The sequence below is a fragment of the Falco rusticolus genome, chromosome 13 (assembly GCF_015220075.1).
Source record: "Falco rusticolus isolate bFalRus1 chromosome 13, bFalRus1.pri, whole genome shotgun sequence".
Lineage (NCBI taxonomy): Eukaryota > Metazoa > Chordata > Aves > Falconiformes > Falconidae > Falco > Falco rusticolus.
This window is the reverse complement of record NC_051199.1, coordinates 10,593,212-10,621,208: the sequence shown is the minus strand read 5'-3', so window position 1 is coordinate 10,621,208 and position 27,997 is coordinate 10,593,212. Positions and strand designations below refer to the sequence as shown.

Below are 27,997 nucleotides of genomic sequence, written 5' to 3'. Positions count from 1 at the left end.
CCTCGGCCTGGCGGGGCGGCGCCGCTACACGCAGCGTTACGGCGGCCGCCGGGCTTTCCCCGCGCCGTCAGCTGATGGGCGCCGGGCCGGTCCCGCGGCAACATGGCGGCCGAGATCCACTCGCGGCCGCAGAGCAGCCGGCCCGTCCTCCTCAGCAAGGTCGAGGGGCACCAGGACGTGGTGAGCGCCGCGCTCCTCATCCCCAAGGAGGACGGGGTCATCACGGCCAGCGAGGACAGGTAAGCGGCGGCCGCGGCCCGGCCCGGCCCGCCGAGGCGCCTCGCGGGGCGGTGAGGCCCCTCAGGGCCCGCTCGGCGAGGGGCTAGGCCGGGGCGGCGGGGGTGGGCGGGCAGGGCCGGCCCCTCGGCGGCGGGGCGGGTCCCCCTCCTCTCCCTCGGAGGTCTGCGCTCCGTGTGGGGCTGGGGCTGAGCCCCCCGGTCCCGCAGCCCCCCGAGCGAGGCGCAGCGGCGGCGCGGCCCCCGCGGAAGGTGGCGGCCGGCGGGAGCTGGCTGAGCCGGGGAAGCGGGGCACTGGGGTGGGGTGCGGGGGGGAAATCGCTTTTTAGCCTGTAACTTTGCCCGGCGGCACGCAGCCACGACTCTTAGCCTGGAGCCATAAGGAAATGACTGAAGCTGCAGTTCGAGGGAGGGAAACGGCATTGGCCGACCGGCGGCTATGGGGGCCGGCAGCGTTCCGCTCCTGGTGGGAAAAAGCTGCTGTGCTTCGTGCCTGCGTCCCGGCCCCTCCGAACTAGCTGGAAAAGTACAACTGGTGTGTGTGAAAGGGTTCTACAACGGTTATGAGCAGAACGAAAAACGTAGGAATACGTTTTACTCAGTCTTCAGCTGGGTGAATCACTTGTAGGTACGTTGCTGCTCCCCGGTCTGTCAGGAGGGTTGAGGCTCCCCGAGCTGCTTCAGTCAAAACAAGCCCATCCTGATGGCTCAGTTTGAAGGTCTTCAGCCTGTTTCGTTCTGGCTGAAACAGCTCAGGGAGTGAGTTGGCAGATCTGAGGGGAGAGGTGGTGATGAGCTGCTGAGGACAGTGGTTTCTGTCTGGAAGGGAAAATGTCTTCAGAGTCTAATCCTGATCCTTGGCACTGGTGCACACAGCATGTGAAACATCTGTCACAAAAGCTGGTAATGTCATTAAGCAGTTACTCAGACGAAACAGAAGTGAAAATAAGGAAGCAAGTAGCACAGAGGGTTGCTGGCTAGGAGAGAGGTGAGGGGTCTACAATGGAGTGGTGAGAGCTGGGATTTCCCCTGTGCTATGTGGAAAGTGACTTTTAAATATGAAGAGGGGTAGGAGATGCTTCTTAAGAGCTCCTGTCCAGAACTGTGGCAGTGTTTGAAAGAAGCATGTTAAAGTACGAAAGTGCCTTCTTTGAGATGTAGCTTGGTGGAGGGATAATTTTACTGTTATAATGTATAACTTTTAAAACTGAATTTGCGTTCATTTTTGCATTAAATCTTATCTGAAAAGCCTGACCTTGTGGGAGTATGAGTGCTGAAAATAAGTAGAGCTATGGTGTTACCTGAACGGGTAAACAAGGTTTTCTGGTGTTTATTTTTAGGTCAAAAAGAGCAAACAGACCAGCTAGCAATGCCACATGCTAATTTCATAAGCATAGTCTTAGCCAAGGCATTCAGGATTTGGGAGGGGGACAGATTAAGTGCAAAGGATGTAAACTTGTCCTGGTTTAAGTGAAGTTTACCAGATACTGTTAGTTTTTCATTAGCTGGCATTTAAAGTGACAAAATTTGTATAGGACATGTCATGGTGCTGTTATGCAGACCAGGTAGAAACACTGACAAACTTGTCATACTTCGCGGTGACGTGGCAACATAAATCTGTTACTAAAAAATGTGAAGCCATAGCTGCACTTACTGGTGCTGATTACCAGCACTTCTGAGAATTCAGGAAGTGCTAGTCTTATCTTTACTTCCACTGGAGAGGTGGTAAGAATGTATTTTTCATTGGCATTCCAAGAATTGTTTTCAAGTGCCAGTTGAACTCTTTAGAGATCAGGCAGAAGTAGTTGAATTTGGAAGGGGAAGACTTAATTATGTACTACTTTAAAATGGCTAATCAGATTCCACCTCCCCACTCCGCCACCCCCAAAGATTAGCACACTTAAGTCTTAGGTGAGCTATCAATTATTGGAACTGGAGTAAAAACTAATCACTGATTTCTAAATGCCTGAAGTACAAATGCTGTAAATTTGGGGTAACTATAAAGGCAAAGATTTCCCTGTGTTGTTTAAAGGCTATTTGAAAATATTTTTCTGAAGTACTTTGAGTCAGACTCCTCTTCCTCAAAAATATTTTTTTCAGCCATCAGATTGGGTGCTTATTGTAACAGGCCATCTAAGAGGTGCTCTTAAGTGCATTAATATTAGTGTTAGGATTATCCATCAGCTTCTATAGAATGTGACAGATATCTTTCCCAAGCTTCCAGAATGCTGGAGTTCTGGGTGCTGGAAGCATTCAGCAGAGTGTTAGCGGGATCAGAGGATAAAAGGTATATGTGCTTCTCAAACTATACAATTAGATATCGATGTATTAAATATTTTCATGCTCTTAGACTGCATGATATCATACTGTGCAATGTGTGCACTGGAAGGTGGGCAACAGAGGGAAACAGTTCTGTGACTTCACAGAACAGCACCTGCCTCTTCAGAGCTTCGTTTTGCCACTTAGTATGGCTTCTTTAGAGTTAAAATGCAATTTTCTCCCTGGTAAAGAGGTTAACAGCTTCCTTCGCTGTAGTAATGCCTATGTAAAAGCAGCAGGATTTGAATGTTGACCCTTTGAAGCAGTAGTACATACTACTCCTTGTTGACCCATGGCAGCAATTGTACCTAGCTTGCAGCAAGTGGTGACGCTTGGATGTGTTAGGTATGTTTTCTGGCTTTGATTGCAAGACAGACTTGGTTGTCTCTTCTCTTCCTGTGGAAATGATTTTCTGTAGTACATGTTGGGTAACAGGTTTTGGAGGAGACTGAGCAGCTTCCTTTTTATTCCACTTTTATGTGTGGTGGTTCTGGTATCATAGTCCTGTACAGGATGAAGTTGGTGTTTTGGGTGCCAGTGTGGGCTAAGTGTTAATATGTTTGTGTTTGGTTTGTTTTGGTGCGCTTCCTGAAGGACAGAAGAGGGAGAAGCAATTTTTACAAGTTCATATCCGAGTTAAACCTGAACAGACTTTCATGGCAGAGGCTTGCCTATAGCAGACGACGCCAGCCTTTAAGCTTAAAGATCTGATGCTGAAGGTAGCAGTCTGCATTCTTGTTGGTAAGAGCCAAGGATGCAGCTGCATCTTCATCTCTGCAGATTTTGATACCAGATACAGACCTGTGCAAGGAGAGCCAAAGCTGTTGCCTACCTTTGGTGTGTGTAAATTTCTAAGAGAAGCTTTGGACTCAAGGCTAAATTTGTGGTGCCGATCTTACTATGAGAGTTTATTTAGATCCTGAAACTTTCAGAAACTGGTGTGCTGTATTGTCTCTAATCTGGGATACCTCCTACAGCACATCAGAGCCTACTTATGTATCCTTCACCTCCAGTTTAATGTGTTATCAAACTTACTGCGGTCCTGTTTGTTCACTAAAAACGGCGTGTAGGTGTTAATACTGCGTAACTGATTATGCTGCTAGCAGCAAGCAAAGTACAGAGTTCAAGAAGTGAAAGAGCTGTTATGCACACCAAAAGAGTAGGGCTGAAGTATTTTTGATTATGTCTTAATACAGCTAAGGCTGTCAAGTGTTTCATAAAAACCAGTCAGAGGCATGTGTTTATAAGTTGAGTGAGGAAAACATTGGTGCACAAACGTTCTGCAGAAATGTTGTAGATTATCCTTCTCTTAGAGGGGTTGTAGTTCTTTCTGGTTTAAATTATGTTTTCTACAATGAGAAGTAATGGTAACTTTTTTCCTTGAGGGTACAAAAGATGACATAGCAAATACGTGAATGCAAATAAAAATCTAGCTCTTTTTTATTTAAAGTTTTGAAGCCAAAATAGGCAGCAAGAATACCCGCAGGAGTGCAGTAGTTAATTTTCCCAATCAGACTTTTTCACAGGATAATTTCCATCTGTGAAGCTTTCTCAGAATTTACCTAGAAAGGATGATTAACTCAGTGTCCTTATGAGCCTCTTGCCTGACCCTGGCTCCAAGACAATGTTTGGAATTGTTTCAGTGTGTCTCTCAGCCTGGGCAGCTAGCTCAGGTACCAGCTGTGAGTTGGATCAGTCTGCTTGAGGCTTGCTCGTGTTTTCTCAGAGCTGAGATAGGCCAGTGTGGGCTGGACAGGTCTGTGATACAGTAAAATCTCTGGACATAGCCTTATTATCTTTGTTGTCAGCAGACAAATAACTAAAGCAAGAGAAGTGTTTGCCAGCTGCAGCTGGGAATGCTGAGGGATAATAAGCTAGTGTACAAGACCGTAAATGCAAGGTTAAAGTACAGTATTTACCACAGGCTAACAGGATCTGTAGAGTCACTAGCACATCTGAATGCTGCTGTTCTGTAACCATCAGCAGCTGCTATTGTGTTGGAACTGCTGCTGCTGATCACAGAACAGTTGTGGTATTAGGGGTTTTTTTGGTTATGGAACTTTAAATATTGGTCAAAATTAATGTTTTAGTGAGGCTAAATTTGATAAAAAGCATCAACTGCAAGTGATGTCCTTGAACTTGTATCACACTGTAATTAAAAACCAGATTCCTAATGCTGTTTTGGGAACACTGTCAATAGCAATCTGAATACTTCTGCTTTATTTTGACTACCAGAAAAATCCAGTCTTCTGCTCTTGCTAGGAAAACAAGTTAGTGACTGATTTCAGATAGGAAAGCAATTGTTTGTGGTTTGAAGGTGTTGGGAAGATGCAGTTCTTGGAACAGGCTGGTGTAGCCATGTAGTACTTGCAGCAGTGCTTGTAACACATTTGGATTTGCCTGTTCGTATTTCATCAGTTCTTTCTCCCTGCCATGCGAGCATTTGGCTTTTAGAGGGCAGTTTATGTGGTATGAGCACAAATACTGTTGGAATGCTGAAGGATTTTTCTCTGCTCTCAAACCCCAAATTTTTTCTCCAGCACTGTTCGGTGCTTAACTCTGTGAAAGAAACAGCAACTGAGAACAAGGGAAATCCTTAGTAATTGGTAAGGCCACACTCAGTATTGCTTAAAGATTACTTTTGTATGCATTGTTTCTTTATATTATATTTTAAAAAAACCAAACCCCAAAAAACAAGAAAACAGCCAAAAAACCCCTTTCAAATTACTCTTCTATAAATATGTATGCTTTCCAGCTGAAAGCAACTTTTGGTTCAATACTCAGTTAGGGAAGTTTGGAGGTCTTCTTTAATCTTGTTTAAATTCCTCTTGCTACTCTCAGATGTCTGAGTCTACAGTGATTGAAAGTGGATGTGTCTAGCTCTGGGTGCTCCTTAATGAGTTTCAACATTTTTACATCCTTACTGAGACTGCTGTCAAACAAACCTGTATCTTTCTAGGCCCTTAATAGGGAATGCTTGAGGAAAGATGAGTGGTACCTAGCACTTAGGTACTGAGCACAGGCTTCTTCATTAAGTAAAGACCAAGTTTTGAGAAGAATGTGGAAAACTCTAGGATTGATATGGTGGTTTACGTAATAAAACATTTTCATGGTAGGAGAATGTGGAAGTGGCATTAGTGGAGGACTTCTCTAGTCCTTTAAGCTAGAAACGGTATTCCATAAATTATTTGGTCCTAACAAAAGTAGATACAGTACAACAACAGGTTTACAGGAGAGAAAAGTAGAAGTGGTATTTTGGCACAGGTTATTTGCTGACTACTATGAAACGTCTCTTTTCAAATTTTGCTCAGAGCTTTGTATAATTAGATATAAAGCTGTCTCACAGCTTATCTTTGGCAGCGTGAGGCTAGCAAAGTCTAAATCTTGCTTAAACCAAAATAAGAAGCTTTCAGAAGTTAATTTTGCTAACTCTTGCAGCTGTTTGCCTAGACGCTCAACTTTATTGAGGGACTGTATTGTTGATGATCAGTGTAGAAATCATACTTCCAGGAAATAATTTGCTTAGAAAAAGCAAATCCTTGCTTCCTTATATGAATTCCTAATTCAGTATAGTTGACCAGAATACTGAGGGGAAACAATGTCTACTTTGGGAAAATCAGCAATGCATCTCAATCACTATGGCAACTCTTAGTCTTCATATAAATACATATATATATATATAATTCCATGATTTTGGTTAGAAGTGAAAGAGATTTGTAAAGGTAGAAGCTACCGTCTGAGACGTTTAGAACAGTTTGAGTATGATGGAGCAGTTTTAAAAAGCAGATTAAACAGCTGCTAAAAATGCATAGGTGCTAACCCATGCTTTTGCATCATGAAAATGACTTCACAGCATTGTGGCTTTTTTTCATTTTCTCATGTTACCAAGAAATAACTGCTCTTCTGAAAGTGTTAACTTTTTGACGGTGAGGCAGGGTGTCAATTCTTGTAAAGAGGAAGTGATAGCTTTTAAGAGACAGTCTTAATGCAACCTGTTTAATGGACTGGAGTAATGTGCATTTGTCACGGAACTGGTGGAAGAGTGGTTTGATTCAAAACCTGAAAATCATCGTTTTGAGGCAGTGTGTACTCAGCTATATTGATGTCAAGTTTTAGAAAAGGAAAGGAGTACATTAAGGGTGGGTGTTGTCATCTTTGTGTGGTCCTTTAAAGAAAAGCCCTTAAATGGATTACAAAATGAAAATGCTACCTATATTTCTTCAACCTGCAGAGTTCTAGTTCTGATGCAAGATACTAGTCCCCTCCTGTACTCTTTTTATTGAACTCTTAGTGGCAATTTTGTATGATGTTTAGCAAATCTATCCCCTAGTTTTTTTCTAAAAAATGCTAAATATCAGATGCATTGAGGTGTGTTTGGTTTTGTTGGTTTTTTTTTTTTTTTTTAAAATAGAACAACTCATCTCAATGAAATCTCTTGACAGTGTTGCCAGGTACATGGATTTACAGATCATTTAGGTTTCCATTTAAGGAAGGAGGAAGTTGGATTTAAACAGTGACAAGAAGTCAAACAATGGTTTGGAGAGGAAGTTTCAAGTAGGCTTAAAATAACCTTAACGCTACCTACTGTGTCTATGTGTTCTCTTAACTTCTTGATGTAGATTCCCTTCAAGTATGCCTATTGTAGGAATGTTTTTAACTGACGATAACTTTCCACTCCCTTGCTGATTCTCTTACATCCCTCCTCCCAGGATTTGACAGTCATGGGAGTGTTACAATGCTAAATGTTCTCAAGACCATTTTTCCTTTCCTTCCAACGCTTGATTTGGAAGGTTGCAAACTAAAAACAATTTTATAAAGAGCCTTAGAATGCAGTCCAGGTAGTCTTGTCAGCTTCTTTCCATTTCCATTTGACGGGCTAATCAATTCTGTTGGTATTTAGGCCAGAGGAGCAGTGCAAAGCAACAGTACTACTAACATTGATTGTCCTTTGTGTTTGTACATGAGGGAGTAGAAGTGTGGATTAGAGGGAATAGTGCTGAACTAGATATGAGGTTCTCCATGGATCCATACATCAATATTTGGGGATGGAGATGTCAGTAATATGCTGGTCTGGAGAATGAAGTGCTTCTGTTACTAATATTCAGCATCTGGCTTGCTGAAGGATGAGTTGCGCAGAGGAGCTGTAAAAATTCAGGAGTTCAGGCTTCCATAAGGAGTGATTTGGAATTCTTTTTTTAAACTTAATCTACTATAAAGCAAGCTGTGGCTTCCTCTGACACAGCTGGAAAGTTCCTGCAACTTGAATTCGACTTAAATCAGCCAGAACCAAGGAGAAAGAATTAAAGGGATGCAATATGTAGCAATGTCTGAGGTGAGCTGAAATAGTATTTCCATTTCATGTTTAATGGAACTTGTATAAATAGATTTGAAGAAAACTGTTCAGAATCAAAGGGTAGCTACTCTTAGTACCATTATTCTTGTTATGTTAGTAGCGTTGGAGTACTACTATTTTTATTATGTTGTTTCTCTATTACGTTTGAGTAGCACAAAAGCTGAGAGGATTGGAGCTGGTATATAAGTAATGAACTGGTTCTGATGGTGTGCTTACAACTGTCTTCTCATCACTCTTCCCACAACACAGAACAATACGAGTATGGCTGAAGAGAGACAGCGGACAATACTGGCCCAGCATCTATCACACCATGTCATGTAAGTACAGTGCTGGAGATGGTAAGTGATGTCCAAGCACAGCATGAGTTTTGTACCTGTGCTCTGTGTGGGGCTGACTCCTTCCCATTTCCTCAAGTGCTGGATTCACTCGATGATCTTGAATTTGGCAATTTTGCAGCAACTTTAGCTCAGACTTTAATTGCACAGTGCATAAGATCTAAGGCAGTGTTCTGTCAGAACCAGATCCTTCACCAGGTAAATCACTGTGTGGATCTGCAGCTGTAGGTGCCTCAAATGCTGGCAAATAACTTGTCTGCCAAAAAAGTTAGTTTTTCAAACCACAAGCTGAAAATTAAGACAGAAGAATATTCTCAGCTTTCTAAGGTGTGCATTTTTCCCCCTACATTTATATTATTAAGAAAACAATACTGAGTAGCAGCTTCAGTATTGGGTAGATCTTGAGTGTCAGTGTGCTTTTTTTGATTTTGAAACACCACTCGGCCTGGGTGCTTTGCTGTAACTTCTTTAACCTAGACACATGCCATGTACAAAAAGAGGTAATACAATGACAAAACAAACCATCACACAAACAAAAGATAGTCTTTGGAATGTCAATTTCTGCAGAAACTTACATACAAATGTTAAATGAAGATCGAAGAATTGGACTCCTTGATGTTCTGTGTCTTTTCAGCTGCAGGCTGAGTAGCCTAGGATCTAGATCAGAAATGCCAACTGTAATCTTTTTTTTTTTTTTCTTCAGTAGTTGGTCTAAATTACAACACTTGCTCAATTTATCAATTTTCTGAATAGACTATTTAGACTGCTCTATAAAGGTTTATACGAAATCAAGTGTGCCTTTAGGTAGTTCCAAGGGATGGACTTGTCCTGATGTAATATGACCACTGTAATATTCCAGACTGTCCTGTCTGGGTTTGAATTTCTAAAACCACCTTCAAGGCCACATTTTCTGATGGTCTTGGAGAAGGAGGTTTAGAACACTGTATCTTCATCCTTGTAATTTGGAAGTTTAGTGGGGCCACTCTTCAGTGAATTTTTTTTGCAAAATTTTCATTAGGACACTATTGTAATTTTGTTGTTGTTGTTTTTCACGTTTATTTTAGCTCTTAATTTCAAAAAGTGAAGTAGGTCTTTAGAGGTTTTCTGCTGAAATAAATTGTATGTAATCTCAAAAACATGAGTCTCCTTAAAGCTGCAGATATTGAAACATGATTCCATATGAAGTTGGCATGCAATTACTTATTTCTGTCTAGCGCTTTACTCTCTAATGATACAGTCCTCAAATGTAAAGAATTGGAATATTGTTCTGGTATACAACTCGGGACTCTATTTGAGATAATTTTAGTGAACTCAAGTTCTTCCGTGTAACCATCTGCACATGCTGTTGCTGCTGGTTAGGCTTTCATCCTGTGTGGAATTCCTTTTACCAAGTTGCACCTTGTGGCAGGAAATGGTGTTTGCATATGGTGCCTAGTAGTATATCTGAGTTACTGTAGTAGTGTACCTTTCTTCAGTTCACATATGGGAATTTAACTGTCTTACCAAGGGACATTATCTCTGCAGACTAATTTCTATCAAGCTACTTAAACAGCTTTTTTCCTGTATGAAAGAATTGGTTTTAACAAAAGTTCTGTGTATCCTGATACCTGTATTCCAGTAACTCTAATGCACTTGCTTTTTTTGACAGCACCGTGTTCAGCTATGGCTTATCATCATGACAGCAGACGAATATTTGTAGGCCAGGATAATGGAGCTATCATGGTAAGTTGCTGTGACTTTTCTTCAGAATGTAGATTAGAATTGTCTAGATTTTCCGTGAGCACCAGGTGTTGCTGGCAGCTGATAATTTTTCTTTCCCTTTTTGGAATGCAGCTACTACTAAATGGCTGAACTTCTTGGCAGTTCATCTGAGATGTACATGGGAGGACTGCAAATAAACAAGGGTTCTTCTGGCCAGGTGGGAGCCAGCTAACCTCAAGAAGTCACTGCGCCATTAGTGTAGCAGTGGACCCAAACAATGACACTTTGTCAAGGAATAATTTTGAGTACATTAAGCTGGGCAGAGTGCTGTGGTGGTGCACTAACGGGTTGTGAGCTGCAGCTGGCTTGCATCTGGCCAGAAGTATGGATCAGCCTGTGTCTTGCCATGCAAGTGTCTCTGGATTTTCTTGATGTAGATCTTTTTATGATGTGGAAATTTCAACGCTAGCTCTAAAATTACAAGAGGCAGGGTTGGTTTCTTTTCCTTCTGGGAAGTCTTCCTTCTGTCTCTCTGTACTCTGGGAGAGGGTGAGCAATTACAGCAATAGAGCAGATATATATGGCAGAACAGAAAGGGGTCTGTATTCTTCCCCTCTTTTCTTGGCAAAGGAGGGGAATCTTGTGATTCTCCCAGATGCTTTAATGGTTTCCTTTCTTTATGAAAATAAGGTCAAAATAATAACTGACCTATAACTGAGCTGGGGTACTGCATCAGTGTCATAAATAGTGATTCTACTGATAACTCCTGTGAATAGTGAATGCAGTACTACATAGAATAATGTTTCTAGTGATAACTACTTGAAATTGTAAGATAAGACTTTTAAAATTTCACTAAGCCTAATGGATCAAATAGAGAATACTCTCGCTTAAATCTGTCTATTATGAAAACTCAGATACTTGAATTTAACTGCGAGATACAGTGTTACTTATTCCTGCTGGGGACAGCGAGACCTTACCTCTTCCTATAATCTCCATTCAGCAAACTCTTTTCTGAAAGAATGCTCCCTGTTGAAAATGTAGTTCACTATTAACCTTAATTTACAGTTGGTGTGTCAGTGTGCTACACTTCAGTCTCTGAAAATGCTAGTTTTTCATGAGATATGTTGCTGCTAAGCAAATTTTGTTCTGTGAGGTTACTGCTCTCTTTTTTTTTGTATCAATATTGCTTATGTCAGTGTGGTATCTTTTCTAATGATTCTGCTTTGCTTTTAGGAGTTTCATATTTCAGAGGACTTTAATAAGATGAACTTTGTGAAGACCTATCCAGGTAAACTGTTGACCAGTGACTACACTAACATTTGTGTGAAGGGGAGGCATCTAAAATGCTTGGGAAACTGGACACTGTCACAGACTAATCAAGTCCAAATATGCTTTAAATCTGACTGACCTTCTAGCTGTCACTTAGTTAGGAATAACTGCCTTAAGATAAATGTTCAGTTACTGAGTAATCCTCAGTCATCTGAGTTGCAGTCATTATCATTAAGTTCAGTACATCATTAGCCTGTGAGTGTAATGAGCCAGAACTAGTGGTTCAGATTTTGCTCTTCAAGTGGAGTAGTTATTCTGCGTGAGGGTAAGAGCTTTCTACATTTTGGTATTTGCAGTTTCCATCCTTACCTTCTGTAATCACTGGGCTTGGTTACTTCTAGCTGAAGATAACAGTCCTTGCCTTCTCTGTCAACTTAGGAGAGCAATAGGGATGGAAAAGGTCTTATTTTTTTGGTACATGGGGAATAGGCATTGTTCTAATATCTATGGAGATGCTAATTTCAGCATTTGTCTGCACATCCTTAAAAGAAATACAAAACTTGATTGCTGGTTGAAATTGGAATATTAATGTAAAAGGCCTGAAGGAGGCTCATGAAGACTGCAGATTATGTAGTGAAACAAAGTGCGGTTTGTCTTGTGACTCCCTGACACTGATAGAAGCAATGTTCTTACGTAGGAGAAAAAGACCTTGTTCCTAAAGCAGCAAGCCCTGCCTTTATCCTAAGGAAGATGACTTGACAACTCAGTCCAGGGAAATACTTGCATCTTGGGGGAAAGGGGGGACTTCTTTCTAATGCTTATGTAATTTTTTGCTTAGTGGCAGCATCCTAAACAAATCTCTGTGGGATTTGGTTGCTGTCATAGGTAGCAGTTTAAATGGCATGGACTAGATACACTGTCAGGTGCTTAAAAGCATGCATCTGAGGATAGCTCCCCAGGCATCAGGAAAAGAGGCACTTAAAGATGAAAGTTAAGGTTTTTAGATGCATTACATTACTTCCCAGAAGTACTGGCCTAACTAGAGAAAGCTGAGGATTTGTCTGCCCCTTAACCACGGCATCACCAGTATCTGGGCTGAACTCAACTTCTTTCTCTGGGATAAAGGGTTAAATTAGCAGACTGACATGATCAGTTCACTTAAGCTATTCAGAAGGCAAATACTACACAGAACAATGCCAGCCTTTTAATTCAGCCTAGAGGCGAGTATAGTATGATGGTAAGAACATCTCCCTAGGGCACTGCTTAGGTACCATCTTCAACCTATGTCTCTCTGAATTAGAACATGCGAACACATCACTTTGATTTTTAGGAAAAACTAGCCAGAAACTTTTTCTTCCCACAGCCCATCAGAATCGAGTGTCTGCTATTACTTTCTGCCTGGCATCAGAGTGGGTTATCAGCACTGGCCATGACAAGTGTATCAGCTGGATGTGCACCAGGAGTGGGAGTATGCTGGGGAGACATTACTTCACCTCTTGGGCTTCGTGTCTACAGTATCCTTTTGAAAAATGATTGCTGCCCTGAAACCAAAGGAGTACTTTGTTCCTTTAGCTCCATTTGTTCCCTCCTTTAATAGTGAAATCTCTTGCAAGTCTGCAAACCTTTATTCTGATTAGATATTTAATACCATTATTTCTGTCAGGGGATGTTGTGACCTTGAATTACAGAAATTGCAGTGTGTATTAGTTCCAAATGTTGAGATGTTTGTCTGTGGGATCTTGTGGAAGTGACTAATAACTGTACCTACATCCTGGCCTGTAAACTTCCTAGGCAAGTCACTTTGTTCAACAGATACCAGTGTGCTCTAGAAGGACTCAAATGCATAAAACATCATAAACCCCCTTTGGATTGCTTTAATTTTTCTGCCTTTACTCATGTTAACCTTTTGTATCTTTAAGCTACAGGGTACACTGTACCTTTATTCATTACTAGTAGTAATTTGTCTGTGCAATTTGCTTTCCTGCACATTGCTTTTAATTGCAGCATTTGTAGCTTAAGAACTCTGGTTGTCTATTCAGCTGTGAGTACTTCCGGGCATTCTTTACCCTTTGTAAAAAACTTACAAATCCAGTAGCTTAAAATGTAGTTCATATATCAAAACTTCTGAGCCTGAGTTAATACTTTAAATTCTAAAACTGTTTTTTGGCACTTTTTAATGGTGACAGTTTAGGTGTGGCTAGACAGTAATTGGAAGTACTGGTTGGTGTATGAGGATTAATGGCAGTAATGTTGTAGAAGTGGCGTAATTCAAAAGGTGAAAGAGGTCAGCTGCGTCTCTTGAAAAAAATACCTCTCTAAGAATCGCTATATACCTGTGCAGTACTAAGAAACCAGGAGGAAAGCAAACTGCTTGGTTGTTGGCAGCGTGTGTAGCCTTCTGAGGTCTCCTATTTTTGCAGACACTGCCTTGCTGACTGAAGAGCTGACAGATTAGTATTGTTGTACTTACACTCTTTTTTTGCTGTCCTTGTTTTAGTGTTCAGGGTGATGGTGTCCCAGAAAATATTTCATGTACAGCTCACCTCGGCTGCATGCAGCACAGAACTGCGTTAATACTGGGGGGTGTGTGTGTTTTAGGAGACTACCTCACAGAACAGTCTGGTGCCTCTGAGCCTCACTATTTGAATGCAGTGGGTTCTATAGCTAACGCTATTGCAAATAACGGAACAGTTTATTATGAAAATGGAGAAAAGAATATCATCTTTTCTGTCAAGATAAATTTCCAATGAACAGCATGATATTTTAAAATGCACTGTAATTGATCCTGCCTTTGGACTTGTGTTTGGAAGAATTAACTTTCTGGTGTGTGTACTAGGTGCTTGGTCTCCCTGTCAGGAGGTTCCTTAGGAGTTAGTTGTTAATGATCCTCTGTGTAAGCTTCTAAAAAACACATCAGAGTGCCTTTTCTCTACTGGATTAGTGGGGATAAAGCTAGCCTGAATTTCCAAGATGTAGAAAGGATCACATGTTCAGGGACTTAGTGGATTTGTTGAAAGTGAAATGTTTATCTCTATTCTGAAGGCTTAAGAGATTTCAGAATGTCATCAGATGACAAAACCTCTGCTTTTTCACTTGTGGTGGTGGGCTCTTTGGTACACTGACTTTTTAAAGTTAGTCTTTTCTGTTGCACAGAGTAGGCTGCTTTGCTGGCTGCTGCTTGTGTGTTTGTGTGGCTCCAGGAGGACAGGTAAGTTTATACACAACTCTTGGGTTATTTGGTGTCAACTGTATAGGGTTTTTGTAGCTCTTGTTTACATCCTGAATAGCAAAGGTCTTCCAAAGGCAGCAAATGGTCTAGTTCCATCCAGTTTGCTGTGCTTTAGTTTCTGGAGACAGTAGTTACAGTGACAAAAACTGAGTATCAGAACATGGTTACGATGTATAATACTTTTGCCAAACATGGCACCTTGTTAGTAGATCCCATGTTAGGATGTGGTGTGGCTTGTATGTCAGTGTTAAACGACAGAACCCTTTCTGAAATACTGTTCAGTCTTCAATACTGTGTTTAAGGACCCACATCAGTAAATTTGAAAGTGCAGAGAACAGAAACTAGATGGTCTCACCTTCTCAGTAGCTACAATGTTGGGAGTGTACTTCCACTGTAAGGTAAACTAGCTGTGGTGGGTTAACGTCCTTGTGTCTTAGTTTTCCTATTCTGGCAGCATCGACTAGTATAACATGCTAGAAAACTAAGTTTGTAGGAGGACATACTAGGTAGGACTGAGTGCCACCCAATGTCCAGTGAGGCGCTCCTAACGGTAGCTCTGCACTGCAAGAAGTAGCCTGAGGAATTCTGGCATCTCTTGTAGAAGATCATGAGAGTATTCTGTAAATTTCTGCTAGAGATGGTCTAAATCTACTTGGCTTGCCTTAAACTAGGGGATGTGTTATCTCCTGGCTTCTCCAGTGGCTTTCTAAAACTTTTCATATTTATTTTCCATACTGTGTTACCTGCACATGTAGGGAAGTGTGGGGAGAAGAGAGGAATGAAAAACGTTTAATTATGGTCTCCAACCCCTTTAGAAGTAGTTACATAAGTATTTGTCTGGCCTATTAAAATGTTCCATTCCAGTTTATTTAGTATATTGCTAACAGCTGTGCTGTCTGTTTCAGTCCCATAAAATACTCTTATGAGCAAATGAGGCTTCTCCTTGACTGGTGTTCAGATATGATCATGAAACTCGGCATGCCTTTGTTGGTGATTATTCTGGACAGATCACTCTCTTGAAGCTTGAGCAGAATACATGCTCAGTTATCACAACACTCAAAGGACATGAAGGTAAGTAATTCTTCATCTTAATTCCACTTGACCTGTACTACAGTACCTCTTTGTAAATTGCAATGAGACGTTCAGTTGAGGATCTACCCCTTAAGGATAGATACTGGATAAACTACTAGTGCAGGGCAGTAGTTATCAAAACCTGTTCAAAGCTGTACATATGACTGTCTCTTAAAGAACAGACACATACTTGCTGAGGGGAAATCTTAACCTTATAAATACTGACAATATTTTTCATCTATAATAAAAATACAAGGTAAACATATGCATTCAATTAACACAAGTTATCCACTAGATGGCCACCTTTAAAAACTTTTGTTTCCTTAACATTGAAAAGAAAGGACAAGAATGTATTATATTTTTTTTGGTCTGGAGGCCTTGTAGTACTATAATAATTCCTAAAGCAGCTTTAGCAGCCCCCAGTCTGGATTCTAAAAAAACACTTAATTCTTTCCAATGTGGACTTCGCTGTTCTGATCAGTCTTTATGAGAGTTCCTATTAGTTCAGTTTCCTATGTTTAGCTGAAACTAAGCTATAAGCAAGAAATCTAGAGAGCCTTTTAGAATCAAAACTGTCTAGCCAAAGACAAATGTCTCACGCTGTGTAGTATAGTTGAAATCCTTACGTCGAACAAAGAACCAAATAGTCTGTGACATGATATGGAGCCACTCTCTGCTGTAATGAGTAAGGCAAGAATGCAAATCAGAGGAGAATGTGTAATTTAATAATATACTGAGAGAAATAAACAAGACTTAATGCCTCTTCCCATGTGGTACTGGCAACTTTCACATCAGCTGACTAGTTAGTATTTGGGTAGGGGTAAATTACTGGGTCATGAGTCTCAGCCCCACTGGAAAAGGCTGTCTTGTTTAATAGCTGTAAGTATAGAGTAGACTTTGTTAAAGCTGGGTAGACTCCTGATTTACAGATGACTGTAAAATGACAAAGCAGGTTTTGAATGTGGGAAGCTGGTTGAGATTTTCAAATGATAAATGCCTCTTCTGCTTTCAAGCAGAATTTCATATTGTTTCAGTTAAGAGCAAAATAATTTTCTTGGCCCTAGGGACTCCTTTTCCTAGTCTGTGTTCAAGTGCAACTCCTTGATAGATACTGTTGTTAGTCTGAAAGCAGTATGTCTTGATGTGCCACTACATAGAGCGTGTATTCTCTCTATTAAGTTGTGGTGGGTGTCCAGGTACTAACTTCAGCAGTGCTGTCTACATAGCAGACAACTTTGGCTTATATATCAGTTCACTAAGGGAACTGTGATCCTCAAAACAAGAATTGATCTAGTACAAAAGATGATTACATTTGAGGGGCAGAAACAGGTTTTTCTTCAATTGGTGTAATAGTAGCTATTTCATCTTGTTTGCTTTTTGGCTTTTTTTTAAAAGCAAAACAGATTATGTGTAACCTTTTTTCCTCCACAGTATTTGTGTAATATTCTCAAGGCCTGGTAACTAAATTTAAATAACATCTAGTTCTTCTCTGTGTGCTCTTTGCCAGACTTCAGAAGTCTGACTTCATCTTGTTTCCTTTCTAGCTCTTGCCTTACTGTGACTTCATAAGCAAGCAGTGTTTGCTTTGCAGTTTGAATGGTTTTAGAGCTTGCCCTTCAACAAGCCAGTTTCCAGAATTCTCCATGTTTAACAGCCTACTGTGTGTAGGCTGAGTTAATACTCAAACTGCCTTTTATGGCACAGATGCTCACTGTTCTCTGAGACAACTATTCCCAAATGGGTCAGTCTGAAAACAGTGTAGCCCTAAAGGAGGCAAGAAAAATCTCGTGCTCCAGAGAGCTGGAGAGGACTAATTTAGGCTGTAATTACCATTCATCTTGCTTTCAGAATAACAAGGCTTTTGATGACAACTGAGCAATGGAATGATGCTTTAACGGGAAGGATGTCTGTAAAGGAATAAAACATCCCTGCAACTTCAAAACTATAGGTGGCATGAGTGACAAATTTACTTATTTAGTATCCTGTCTACATTATCATGCATATGGGCTTAGTATAAGACTGCTGCTGTCAGATGACTAATTTCTTTTTATGTCAGACTAATGAGGTGCACAGCCAGGTTGGGCCTTCTGAAATCTCATTTTGTAATTTAGTATGTAGTGGCCAGATTTGCTAATAGCAATGAAACTGTCACTTTGTTTCTTATTCCAACTATTTTAAGGTTGTAAATGGTCATGTAAGGGAGTTGGTTTACCTGTGAACACTGCATGCTGTCCTGCAACCACTGACCAAGCACCTTACTGTATTGTAGATATTAGTCTCTGCTTGGCAAGTTTTAATACTTTTCATCTTCCGAAGCTCGCAGAGCAGCCTGCTGACTCTTAAAACAAACTACCAGTTTACAAGGGGCAGCAAGCTGGTAATCAAACTTTCTGGCTTATGCTTTGCATCTAACTTTCATCTTGGGGGTGTTTTGTTCTGTTGTCAAATGCTCTTTGCCTCTCTAGCAGGACTGTATCTTGCTGTTGCATGCTGTCCTTTGCCTTAAGGCTTTCAATATCTGTTACTGTAGTAAGGGCATACCTCAGGTTTCACTTTAGTGACCCAGAAGAGCATCATTGTGTTGGGGAGTGGCTCCCTTAGGTCTAACTGCAGAATGTTCTTTCCTAGGAAGTATTACTTCCCTGTGGTGGGATCCTGTTCAACGACTGCTCTTCTCAGGTGCCTCTGATCACAGCATTATCATGTGGGATATTGGTGGAAGGAAGGGACGAACACTGCTTCTCCAGGGACATCAGTACGTAATGGTGTCTTATTTTTCCTACATGTTCTGTAATGAACACAGAGTCTGAGGAGGACTAAGTAGCATGGCAAGATATTTGAATCTGTGAATAACAGGGAAGATAACTTTTTGCAGAACTCTGAGGCCTTTGAGGTGGAAGAAGGATAATCAGTACTAGGAAAGCATTACTGATAAGTCCTTTTTTTTTTTGCTCATGTTTGATACTTCTAAACATGGGTAATAACAACATAACATAGAAGTAGGTTATAGAAAGAGGTGTGTAAAAATCCTAACTCGTCTTACTTGGACTTTATGTAGAAGTTACATGCTTCTGTATTGCATATCCTTCACTGAGTTGCCTGTGAGTGTGGGGCTAGAAACTTGACATACAAGCATGTTTGTGTGCCCATGTAGAATAAGCTTTAGTATGTTCGTGTTCTCTGTCTTGATCAGCGAGGTGATAAACTGATTGGCCAAATTACAGGGAGGTCTCTTGACTTCCCTGTATGTCACATCTCCACTGTTCTGTGGATTAGGTAGGTAGTTGCCTGTATTTAATCAACTCTTTATTTTTACGGAGACACAACACTAGCTGCCATTTTTAAATCCAGGGCCTTTATTCAGTCTGACAGGCAGTTCACATTCACCACTCAAGATATATTCTACTTAGAAATGCAGTGGTAGTAGAGATCTTGTTTATGTTTAAAAATGTATTTGTATAGTGCATTCTCCTCTTGTCTAATTTCATAGATGCCTTCATCCATCTTTGATCAACTGATAGCCTTAGCCCTAGAACTCTTGTTAAATCTTGAGGATTTAGTTTTATGGCTAAAGAACTAATAATAGAATACTTGTTACAAAAAAGTAACTGAAGTCAATGACTGGAGGACTTTATACTGCTTTTACTGCTGCATCATGTGTCCTGGTGAAGACTTGTAACAGTGTTAGTTTCTCTTCAGACATCACACTTAGCATCAAACTTCATACTGAATGGGAAAGTAAGTTCCTCTGAGAAGCAGAATGGCTTTTTTAATTCAGCTTAGATGTTGCAAAGCAATCTAGTAATGTTGAGATCCTTTGTTTAGTTGCTTAGGGTAGACTTTTGTTTTTCTATTTTATTTAGGATTAATTTGTATTATTGGTGTATGCATGCTTTGCTTTGCAGCTATAGACTCACTTATTGTAATTTGTTAGAAAAAATGGAAGTTCCATCTGCTTCCTAGCTGTATATTGAAACAAATTATTTCTCTCTATTTTTCCAGTTGTCTCTGTTTTGATAACTGGCTCCCCTTGCCAACACAGACAAGTATTGGCGCGCATGCTGAGCCAGTTGACACTCAGCTCACTGTCAATGCTTACTGCCAATAAATACTAACGTGGAACTATACCTCTGGTATTCTGGTCAAGCCTGTAAGAACTGTTCTAAGCAACATCCTGATGCTAGGGTACTGCTTAGGTGACAGTACCTGTTCATTCATTTTCATAGCTCTACTTACTAGTCTTAGCAAAGTGTTTGGAAATCAGTTTTGGCTTTCCTAGGTAGCTTTGCAAGGATAAATTGGGGTTTGCTGGGAAATTAAGCTTAATTTAGATACCTGTGGGTAAATAATGTCTATTTTGTCTGCAGTGATAAGGTGCAGGCTATCTGTTACATCCAACTGACACGGCAGCTGGTATCTTGTTCAGCTGATGGGGGAATTGCTGTTTGGAACATGGATATCAGTCGAGAAGAGGTAAGATCGTGTCCTAGGTCAAAGACTTTTATTCCATCCCCCCTTTCAGAGGCTGATGTGGCTTTGCTTAGTCAGTTGTCCTCATGTTGCCTGAAACTTTAAGGCTGATATTATCAAAACCTGCTCTGTTCTAGTGGCTGTCCATACTGCATTGTAGTAGGTGGATTCCCAGGTCAGGGGAAGTGCAGGACAGACTTGGGAGTGCTTAGAATCTTAGTGAGACGCGCTCGCTGGAATGGCTACAGACCTTGCTGCTGGACACTTTAAAGCAGGCAAACTTTTGCCGTAAAGAAACCAATGGACTGTGCTTCAACAGTCTTGGGATAAGTTCTCAACTTGTATCGAAGCAAGTAAAGTAGTGAGATGCTGTTTTTGAGATGCAGTTCAGAATGTAGAGATTCAGTCCCCAGGTAACACTTTTTTTTTTTTCTTTTTGTTTTTTTTTTTTAAGACCTCAGTACACAGCGACTGAGCCTGCCAGGTAGATTCTTTCTGCATCAGTTCATATCCATGATAGGAGCTGAGAAGATGTATGTTACTACAGTCTTTGGTTAAACCATAGTTATAGGAGTTTTGGTTGCCCCCATAAAGCGGTATTTAAGGCTCGGTCTTCCTTGCCCTGTTGCTTTTTGTTAAATGCAAGTGTCAGGATTAAGAACTGTTTTCTGACATGTGTTGAGCTGTCACCTTAAGCATACAGAGTGCTGTATGTGATGCTCCTGATGTTTTCAGCATCATGGTCTCCTCAAAACTTCTGTGATATTATGAAACTTCGTAGTTGCAAGGAATTGGCTTATAATACAATTGGGAAAACAAGATGTAGCCATTTCTCTTCTTGATCTGCGTGCAATAATTAAGGGATCTTCTAAATAGTAGACAGTTTTAACACAATTAAAATAATATGGTTAATTTAGAACAGCCATGATGTCTCAGAGCTCGTTGGAAAAACATGATCAAGCCCAATCCAAAAGCAAAGAAACTAAATGTTTGAAGAATGATGAACATAGTGCCTCTGAAGCATTAGCTAGCAAGTTGTGTTATGGGGTATCTTTAAATACGTATGTAAGATTAGAAGACTGACTTTTTTGATTAGAAGGAATAGCGACTCTACTGACAGCTGTACTGTTGATGTTGGGCAGATCCAGCTGTGTGTGGGTAATAGCACTGGTAGTGTTGGCAGGTTTTTATCTCCTATCTAGTGCTGAAATTAAGATGAGAATAATAGGAAGATACCCCGTTTTTCTGTTAGAGGGAGCCAGAAAGGGGATTGTCTTCTCAGAAATGCTACATGAAGATGTAGGAACTGGACATCTGGTATTAATAAATACTCATGGTGAGATGATTGTTTTATTACTATAAGCTATGGATATAAGTGAATTGAGGAAAAAAGTTTCTTTGTTGTTCCAGCTTTCCTCCTGTCCAGTTTCAGGGAGACTCCCCCATCAGATGAATTAGAACATGTATGTTCTATACAGCTTTATACAAGTCTATGTACTAAAAGCATTGTGCCTTTCTTTCTATCCCCTACAGGGATGCTCAGTTAAAGTGTATATGAGTGTTGAAATGTGTGAAGGTTCTAACTGTTTTCACTTGGCCTAGTCCATTTATGGCAGGAAAAATACGTGGGTGGGAGAAGAGTTGCTTAATGAAGATGTGGGCAGGATGGAAAATGCAGATGAGTTCTTAATTATTTCAAACTGCAATCCTAGGGAAGCAGAAAAGATATTTACTTCTGGACATCCCCCCCCCCCCCCCCCCCCCCCCCCCCTTAGATGGGATGACTGCCTCATAGCTTCTACAATTTGGATTACACTAGCTCTTAAAAATCACCTAGGCAACCAGAGCAGCAATCTTTGAATGCCTGCAGCCAGTTTAATAACTTAGATGTTTGAATTAGTTTTCTTATTAAGGCAGTAACGTAACGTACTTCTGTGGGCTTAAAAGGTGTAGGAGGCATGTAGGTAATAAATAACTGTAGTCCTGGGTTTGGGGGTTTTTTGTACTAAACTTCCTATGTACTGTACACTCGGCGATCTATTGTAATGTCCAGAGCTGAGACAGGGCATTGTTCCAAGTAAAACTTTACTTTGGGTTGGTAAAACCAACTTCCTTGGCTGTTGCATGAGGAGAAATAATTCTGATTGCTTACATCTCTTGCTCTTTTGTAGGCTCCTCAATGGCTAGAAAGCGATTCCTGTCAGAAGTGTGAGCAACCTTTCTTCTGGAATATAAAGCAGATGTGGGACACAAAGACATTAGGGTTGAGACAGGTGAGATTGCTGGTTTGAGTGCTTAGCTGTGCTTCAACACTTAAGCAAAATGCAAACAGAAACCACTAAAGCTGTTAGATCTTTTAAACTGTTGGTATTTTTGCTGCTTTGAAGTGAGGGTTTATTGAGAGGTCACAGCTTCCAGTCAGTGCTAAGAAATTTCCAAATTCTACAGAAAGTGTTGCATCAAACTTCTATCATAGGGGCAAAGCAGGCTGTGCTGGGAGTGCTCTGTTGGATTTCTCTGAATATTTCTATGCACTGGAGCTGTGGACAGCTAATCCTTAAGTGCTGTGTGAAGTGGCACACAGTGTCCTGTAACTGAGCAAATTGCAGCATAGCATATTGTAGGGTTCTCAGTTCAGTGAAACGGTGATAGCCCTGCTCTCACTGGGCTAGAATGTGACAGCTTGCTTTTTGGAGGGACTGGACAGAGGCACCGAGACACTCATCTGTTTCTGGCTTTTTTAGACTGTTATTTCCTTGGTTGCTTGTTCAGCCCTCTTTTTTTCCCCTGCTCCCAGAAGGAGCTTGCAAGGAGAAGAGGATGGGCAGGGAGAATATGGAGGTAAACCCATTAATAGCCAAGATGAGTATTCAGAACTCCAGAGTCCTTGGTCCTTGGTTGAAGTAACAGAATTCTCTTCCTAACAGGTTGCTTCCTATGAGGTTGCAAAACAGAAGCTTTGTTGCCGTTGTTCAGTGAACACTGGTTAAGGTGCTCAAGTGGCACAATATAGTGATTTTCTTGTTTGTTTTTTTTTGTTTTCTCCATGAAGCATCATTGCAGAAAATGTGGGCAAGCAGTGTGTGGCAAGTGCAGTACCAAACGGTCAAGTTACCCAATCATGGGATTTGAGTTCCAGGTCCGTGTCTGTGATTCCTGTTTTGAGTCAATCAAGGATGAAGAGTGAGTATTAAGGAGTAATAAATTCAAGTAACACTGCTGAGGTGCAGAAACACTTGTGCTTGCTCCACATCCACGCACAATGCTACACAAACATGCCAAGCTGACTCTGATAATAGGCTACCCTTTCCTTGGGCACTCAAAGCACTGCAATGAGAGAGATCCCTCAGCTGGCTTTGCAAGCTGATTTGGATCATAAGTGGATTACAACTTTTTTATCCACTTTATTTCTTCTTTCCCATGAGCCCAGATCTAGAGTTGAAACATACTTTTCTCAATATTTCTGTTTAGGAAAAGGCTATCGATTGCACTTAAAATTGCTGAATGGATGCCTGACAATGCGTCACAACTGCCAGGATGTATATGTATTAATTCATGTACACTTACTGAAAATTGTTTCTACAGGAGTATTCACAGCCCAATATTATTTTCCTCATGCAAGGAAATTGGGTTAAACATGATTTGCTGTCTCTTTAAACTCTTCTTAGCAATGAAGGAACCCCCTTTTTATCTTGATGTGAACAGCACTTCACTGTTCACTGTCTTTTCACCCCCTTGGACACTGGGATGTTCAAGGATCAAAGTAATTTGATGCGAATTTTTGAGATGGTTGGTGGTGTTTTTTATATGTTTTGTGGTTTGTTTTTGTTGGTGGGATTTTTGGTTTGTTTGGGGTTTGCGTTTTTTTTTTTTGAAAGGGAGGTGCTGTGCCCTAGTTGACTCACTGTAATGAGCAGGAAAAAATGTGGCTGAGTTTGAGTTTATAACCCAAGAGTAGAATTATTTACTAATGCAATTTCCCACTTCTGCTCTAGTTTTATTAACAGTCAGCCTGCAGAAGGCCAAGAAATGTGACAGTATAACTGCACAAGCAATGGGTTAGCGTGACTTGCTGATTTAATTCTGTCCACTTTTATGTGGCACTGCAGTTCTCAGGACTGATTTATTGGTACTGAGCAATTTAGTTTTCTTGTAAGTTTATTTTGTGCTGCTATAATGATGCCATCAAGCTTCATCTGATGGCTGCCTTTCAATTGAATTGTTCTTGTGCAGCCGCACTTCCTTGGCAACCTTTCATGAAGGAAAACACAACATTTCACACATGTCCATGGACATCTCCAGAGGGCTAATGGTGACCTGTGGGAGTGACCGGATTGTGAAGGTATTCAAGTGCCTCTTTCCTGCATTTGAGATATTTAATGGAGAGCTAATGCTTTTTTGTACTTTTTTCTTTCTGACAACTATTGCTACAAAGCTAACTTGTTGTGGGCAGCAGGAATCGTATTTGTTGCAGACTGTCTTCCTGCAGCTGAATGAGGAAATGAACTGTAACTCCACTGCATGGGGTCTAGATGTCAGGACTAGTTACTGTTGGTGTCCTCTGGACAAACAAAGCAGGCATCAGCAGAAGGAGGATATGCCAGTGGCCTTAAGGACACAGACATGATGAAATGTGCAGGCTTCCTTCACACTGAGCTTTCTGGTTCTTGGAGCATTGCCACTAAAAGCCCTGTGATGTGGAAATCAGACTGATGTAGAATCTTGCTGTACTTAAGCTGTACATCTGCCTTGCTTGCCAGAACTGAGACTGTTCCAGTCTGTCCCTGCTTTTCTGTAAGCATGTTTATAACAAACTGCATAGCATTTTCTAAAATACAGAAATGCTAAAAGCCCTAAGTTTGGCTTTTGGGTTTTAAGGCTGGTATAACTCTTTATGACATCTTCCTCAAGTATAGTTTAAACAGGATTTGTTATCTTGTGCCCAGGAAGCTCTTCATGTTTGCTTCTGTCCTCTTGCAGAAATACCTTTTAGGTCTTATAATAATGCTATATAATTCTCCACAATATTTTCTTCCAGATCTGGGACATGACGCCAGTAGTTGGTTGCAGCCTTGCAACTGGCTTCTCTTCACGCTGATCTCATACGTGACAGGTTTATGCACCTTATGTACAGCAATATGCACCAAATGAATGGGATCCTTCGTAAGAATATTACCGCAAACACTGGTTGCTTGATTCTTCTCCTGCTGCTGTTCCAGGATGGACAGTCACCTTTGTAGAGCACGGCTTTTCTGTTGGGCTCACCAGGACTCTCCTTGGTGCGGAAGTGCAGTTCCGCAGGCTCTTGGACTAACGTAAAATGGCTTACCTGCAATATGACACCTTGATGAAAGGACCTCGGTTTACATATGTAGTGTTAACAATGTGCTATCTCTGCTGATATATCTTGTACAGATACCTTGTAGCTAAAACGTTACCAGAGTAAAATGAGTGTAGTAAATTCAATTTGTGCAAATAGTAAAATAACTTATTCTCTCTTCCTTAAAAGCAGTTCTGTAGAAATACTTTTCAGCAGTCACTGTCTAAACTGCCTCCAAAAGATACGTTGGTTATTCCTGTGGAAGGAGGAGATACTTCAGAGCAGCAGGTAGCTTCTTTCAGATGAGATAGTAAGCGGACCTTTGATCACACAAGATTTCCTTTACTGGCTTTCTTGTAGTGTTTGTCTTCAAGTCCAGTTATTAGTGGAATCGCTTTTGTGGGACAACTGTTTAGGTAGCTGGTGAGTCTTTGAACAATTCTAGGGTCTTTAAGTAGTGTTTTAGCATAGCTAATAAACTTCTGTTGTTCTTACAAAGATGTGCAGCCCAGCTACTCTAAAGAGAGGCTGTAGATATGAGCCATATACTTTGACAACTCTGTAATGCTGTTAGAATGGGAAGCTAAGCAGATCTGCCTTGTTAAATGTAATGGCTAAGAAAAAATGGCCAGCTAAATTTTAGAGACCTGTTTGCTGTGGAAAGGCTGATGTTTCTTAAATGGTAGGGAATCTGCATCTGCTGAAGTGCAGCATAAATTCAAATACTGCCTTGATGTTGCTTAAATAGATAAATACTGAGCAATAATTACTGAGGTACAGATCAGCTGCTTTTTTCCCTGCACCTAGGTCTGCTAATCCTGAGATGAGATATCTATATTGATCCTTTCCTGTTTCAAAGCTGAGAAGTATGGAGAAGAACAGGGAGGCTTTTATGACTGTGCAGTTGGCACGTACAAGACATAGCTAGTGAGATTGTCAATAAATTGGACTGTCAGCTGTGTGATTTTCCTATATTTGAACACTGTAAGGAGAACTTACTTTGAAACTCGGAAAGCTAAGGTAATATGTCACAGAGTTTAAGCTTGAAGCTGTTAAGATTTTTCTGAAAACCGATGCATATGTGTGAGGATAAAAAATGTGGGTAGGTCAGCTGGGCCAGAATAGCTGGTGTTGCACAACTCTCAAAGGTAATAGTCTCTTTCTGGCAAAGGACTTAGAGGCTAGACTGTCTTTATTTACAGCAACAATCAAGTGGTGCTATGAGTGTTAGTGAATTCAAGTCATAGGTGTGTAACTTGACACTAATAATCTGCATTGGACCATGCTCTAGGCTGAAACAGATGAATAGATGAAGATCATGGTATCGTTAATACATAATGATTCACTCACGTTTTAAGCCAAAAAGCTGATAGTCTCCAAAGGGCATTAGAATCCAGAAAATGTTAGTTGCTGTTATTTTGGATCTGGCTTTGTCTGCCTGTCCATGGGCCTTTTCTGGAAGTTTTGCAAAGAGTCTTTTAATTTGCTAGGCTTGTTGGGCCACTGAAGAATAACCCCTCTTTTTGGGGGGAAAACTTGTCTTGCCTTCAGTTTGGGATTTAGCACTTGTCACACTGATGTGATTCATCCCTTGATACATGCTATATAGTTTAGAGGTTTTGTGAAGGCTTATTTCTAAGCTATTGAGAGAAGATGAGCTTGTACTGGAAAAAAAGTTTCAGCATTCTGCTCTGAAGACCTTGTAAATTAGGAGGGGAACCAAGTGGTTAAAGGGGTGAATAAGCCCTGATAATGCTCTGCGTTCACTTACAGACTACTTGTTGTCTGGCTCTGGAAGAGAATGGAAGCCTTCTTCCTCACAGCATGTAAGGGAGATCATGAGTTACATTGCTAGAACTGTTTAAGGTCATACTGTGGTAGGTAAGGAGGATCTAGGGTAACGAGTTAAGCTGGGAGATTGATGTAGATGTGGGGTGAATAGCATATTTTTCAAACCAGACGTTCTGAAACTTACACCAATGATACTGAGGTGTAACTCCCTTGCAGTCGGCACTCCTGAGCTTCAGCTTTTTTAGTTCTGGTTAGTCAACATGCCCCCTGCTGAGCATGCAGCTCCCGCCCCTTCCCTGTGAATACTTCCTCTGCTTCTTTACATTACGGTTTTGCCACTCGATAATATATTCTCTACTACATATTATTAAACCTAAGGAATCTATTTTCTATAATTGATATACTTAAAGATAGTGTCGGTTCAGATATAACAAGACAATTATGGCTGCTAAATCATTCGTCATTTAAGTATACTCCTGGTGTTGAATGAGTAATGCTTACAAACCACTGAAGAGATAGCGATTTGGTTTATAAACAACTATTTTGAAGGCACATACTCTGTCGTGAAACTGAACATCAACTATGTCAGTCAAGTGTGCAATTACTGAGAAGGCTTGATTTGAAGCATTACTAGTCTCGCTTGTATAACCTCCACTGGGGCAGGGAAGGGGAGCAAAGGGTACTAATATGTGCAGATTCTTTACTAGTTGTATTTCTGTACCCTGCATAGTTAAGAGATGCTAGATAAGTCTGTCCCTTGCTCCTTCTTGTCTGTTTTTTAAACTTTGATTACATGTACAATAAAATATTTCTTGATATTCACTTAGTCTATTCGGATGATCCATTTTTTCTTCTGTGAGTGCAGAACCCCAGTATACATATATATATATATATATGCGCTCT

At 40.7% G+C, this 27,997-nt stretch overlaps 1 protein-coding gene across 1 annotated transcript; it reads left to right on the top strand.

Moving 5' to 3' along the window:
• Positions 1 to 18: 18 nt before the first annotated feature.
• WDFY1 (WD repeat and FYVE domain containing 1) lies at positions 19 to 27,920 on the top strand. Its single transcript, XM_037406691.1, has 12 exons — positions 19 to 239; positions 8,158 to 8,225; positions 9,892 to 9,965; positions 11,178 to 11,232; positions 12,577 to 12,727; positions 15,401 to 15,513; positions 18,142 to 18,268; positions 19,881 to 19,986; positions 22,155 to 22,256; positions 23,036 to 23,166; positions 24,217 to 24,325; positions 25,022 to 27,920. Exons 1-12 carry the CDS (start codon positions 103 to 105, stop codon positions 25,079 to 25,081), a joined length of 1,233 nt encoding a protein of 410 aa, XP_037262588.1. The 5' UTR covers positions 19 to 102; the 3' UTR covers positions 25,082 to 27,920.
• Positions 27,921 to 27,997: the final 77 nt, after the last annotated feature.

Excerpts from the sequence above, each read along its gene's own strand:
- WDFY1 (XM_037406691.1), top strand. The coding sequence starts at position 103 with ATGGCGGCCGAGATCCACTCGCGGCCGCAGAGCAGCCGGCCCGTCCTC. Across the intron at positions 11,233-12,576 it reads CTTTGTGAAGACCTATCCAG|CCCATCAGAATCGAGTGTCT; the intron begins GTAAACTGTTGA and ends TTCTTCCCACAG. Across the intron at positions 12,728-15,400 it reads TCTTGGGCTTCGTGTCTACA|ATATGATCATGAAACTCGGC; the intron begins GTATCCTTTTGA and ends ACTGGTGTTCAG.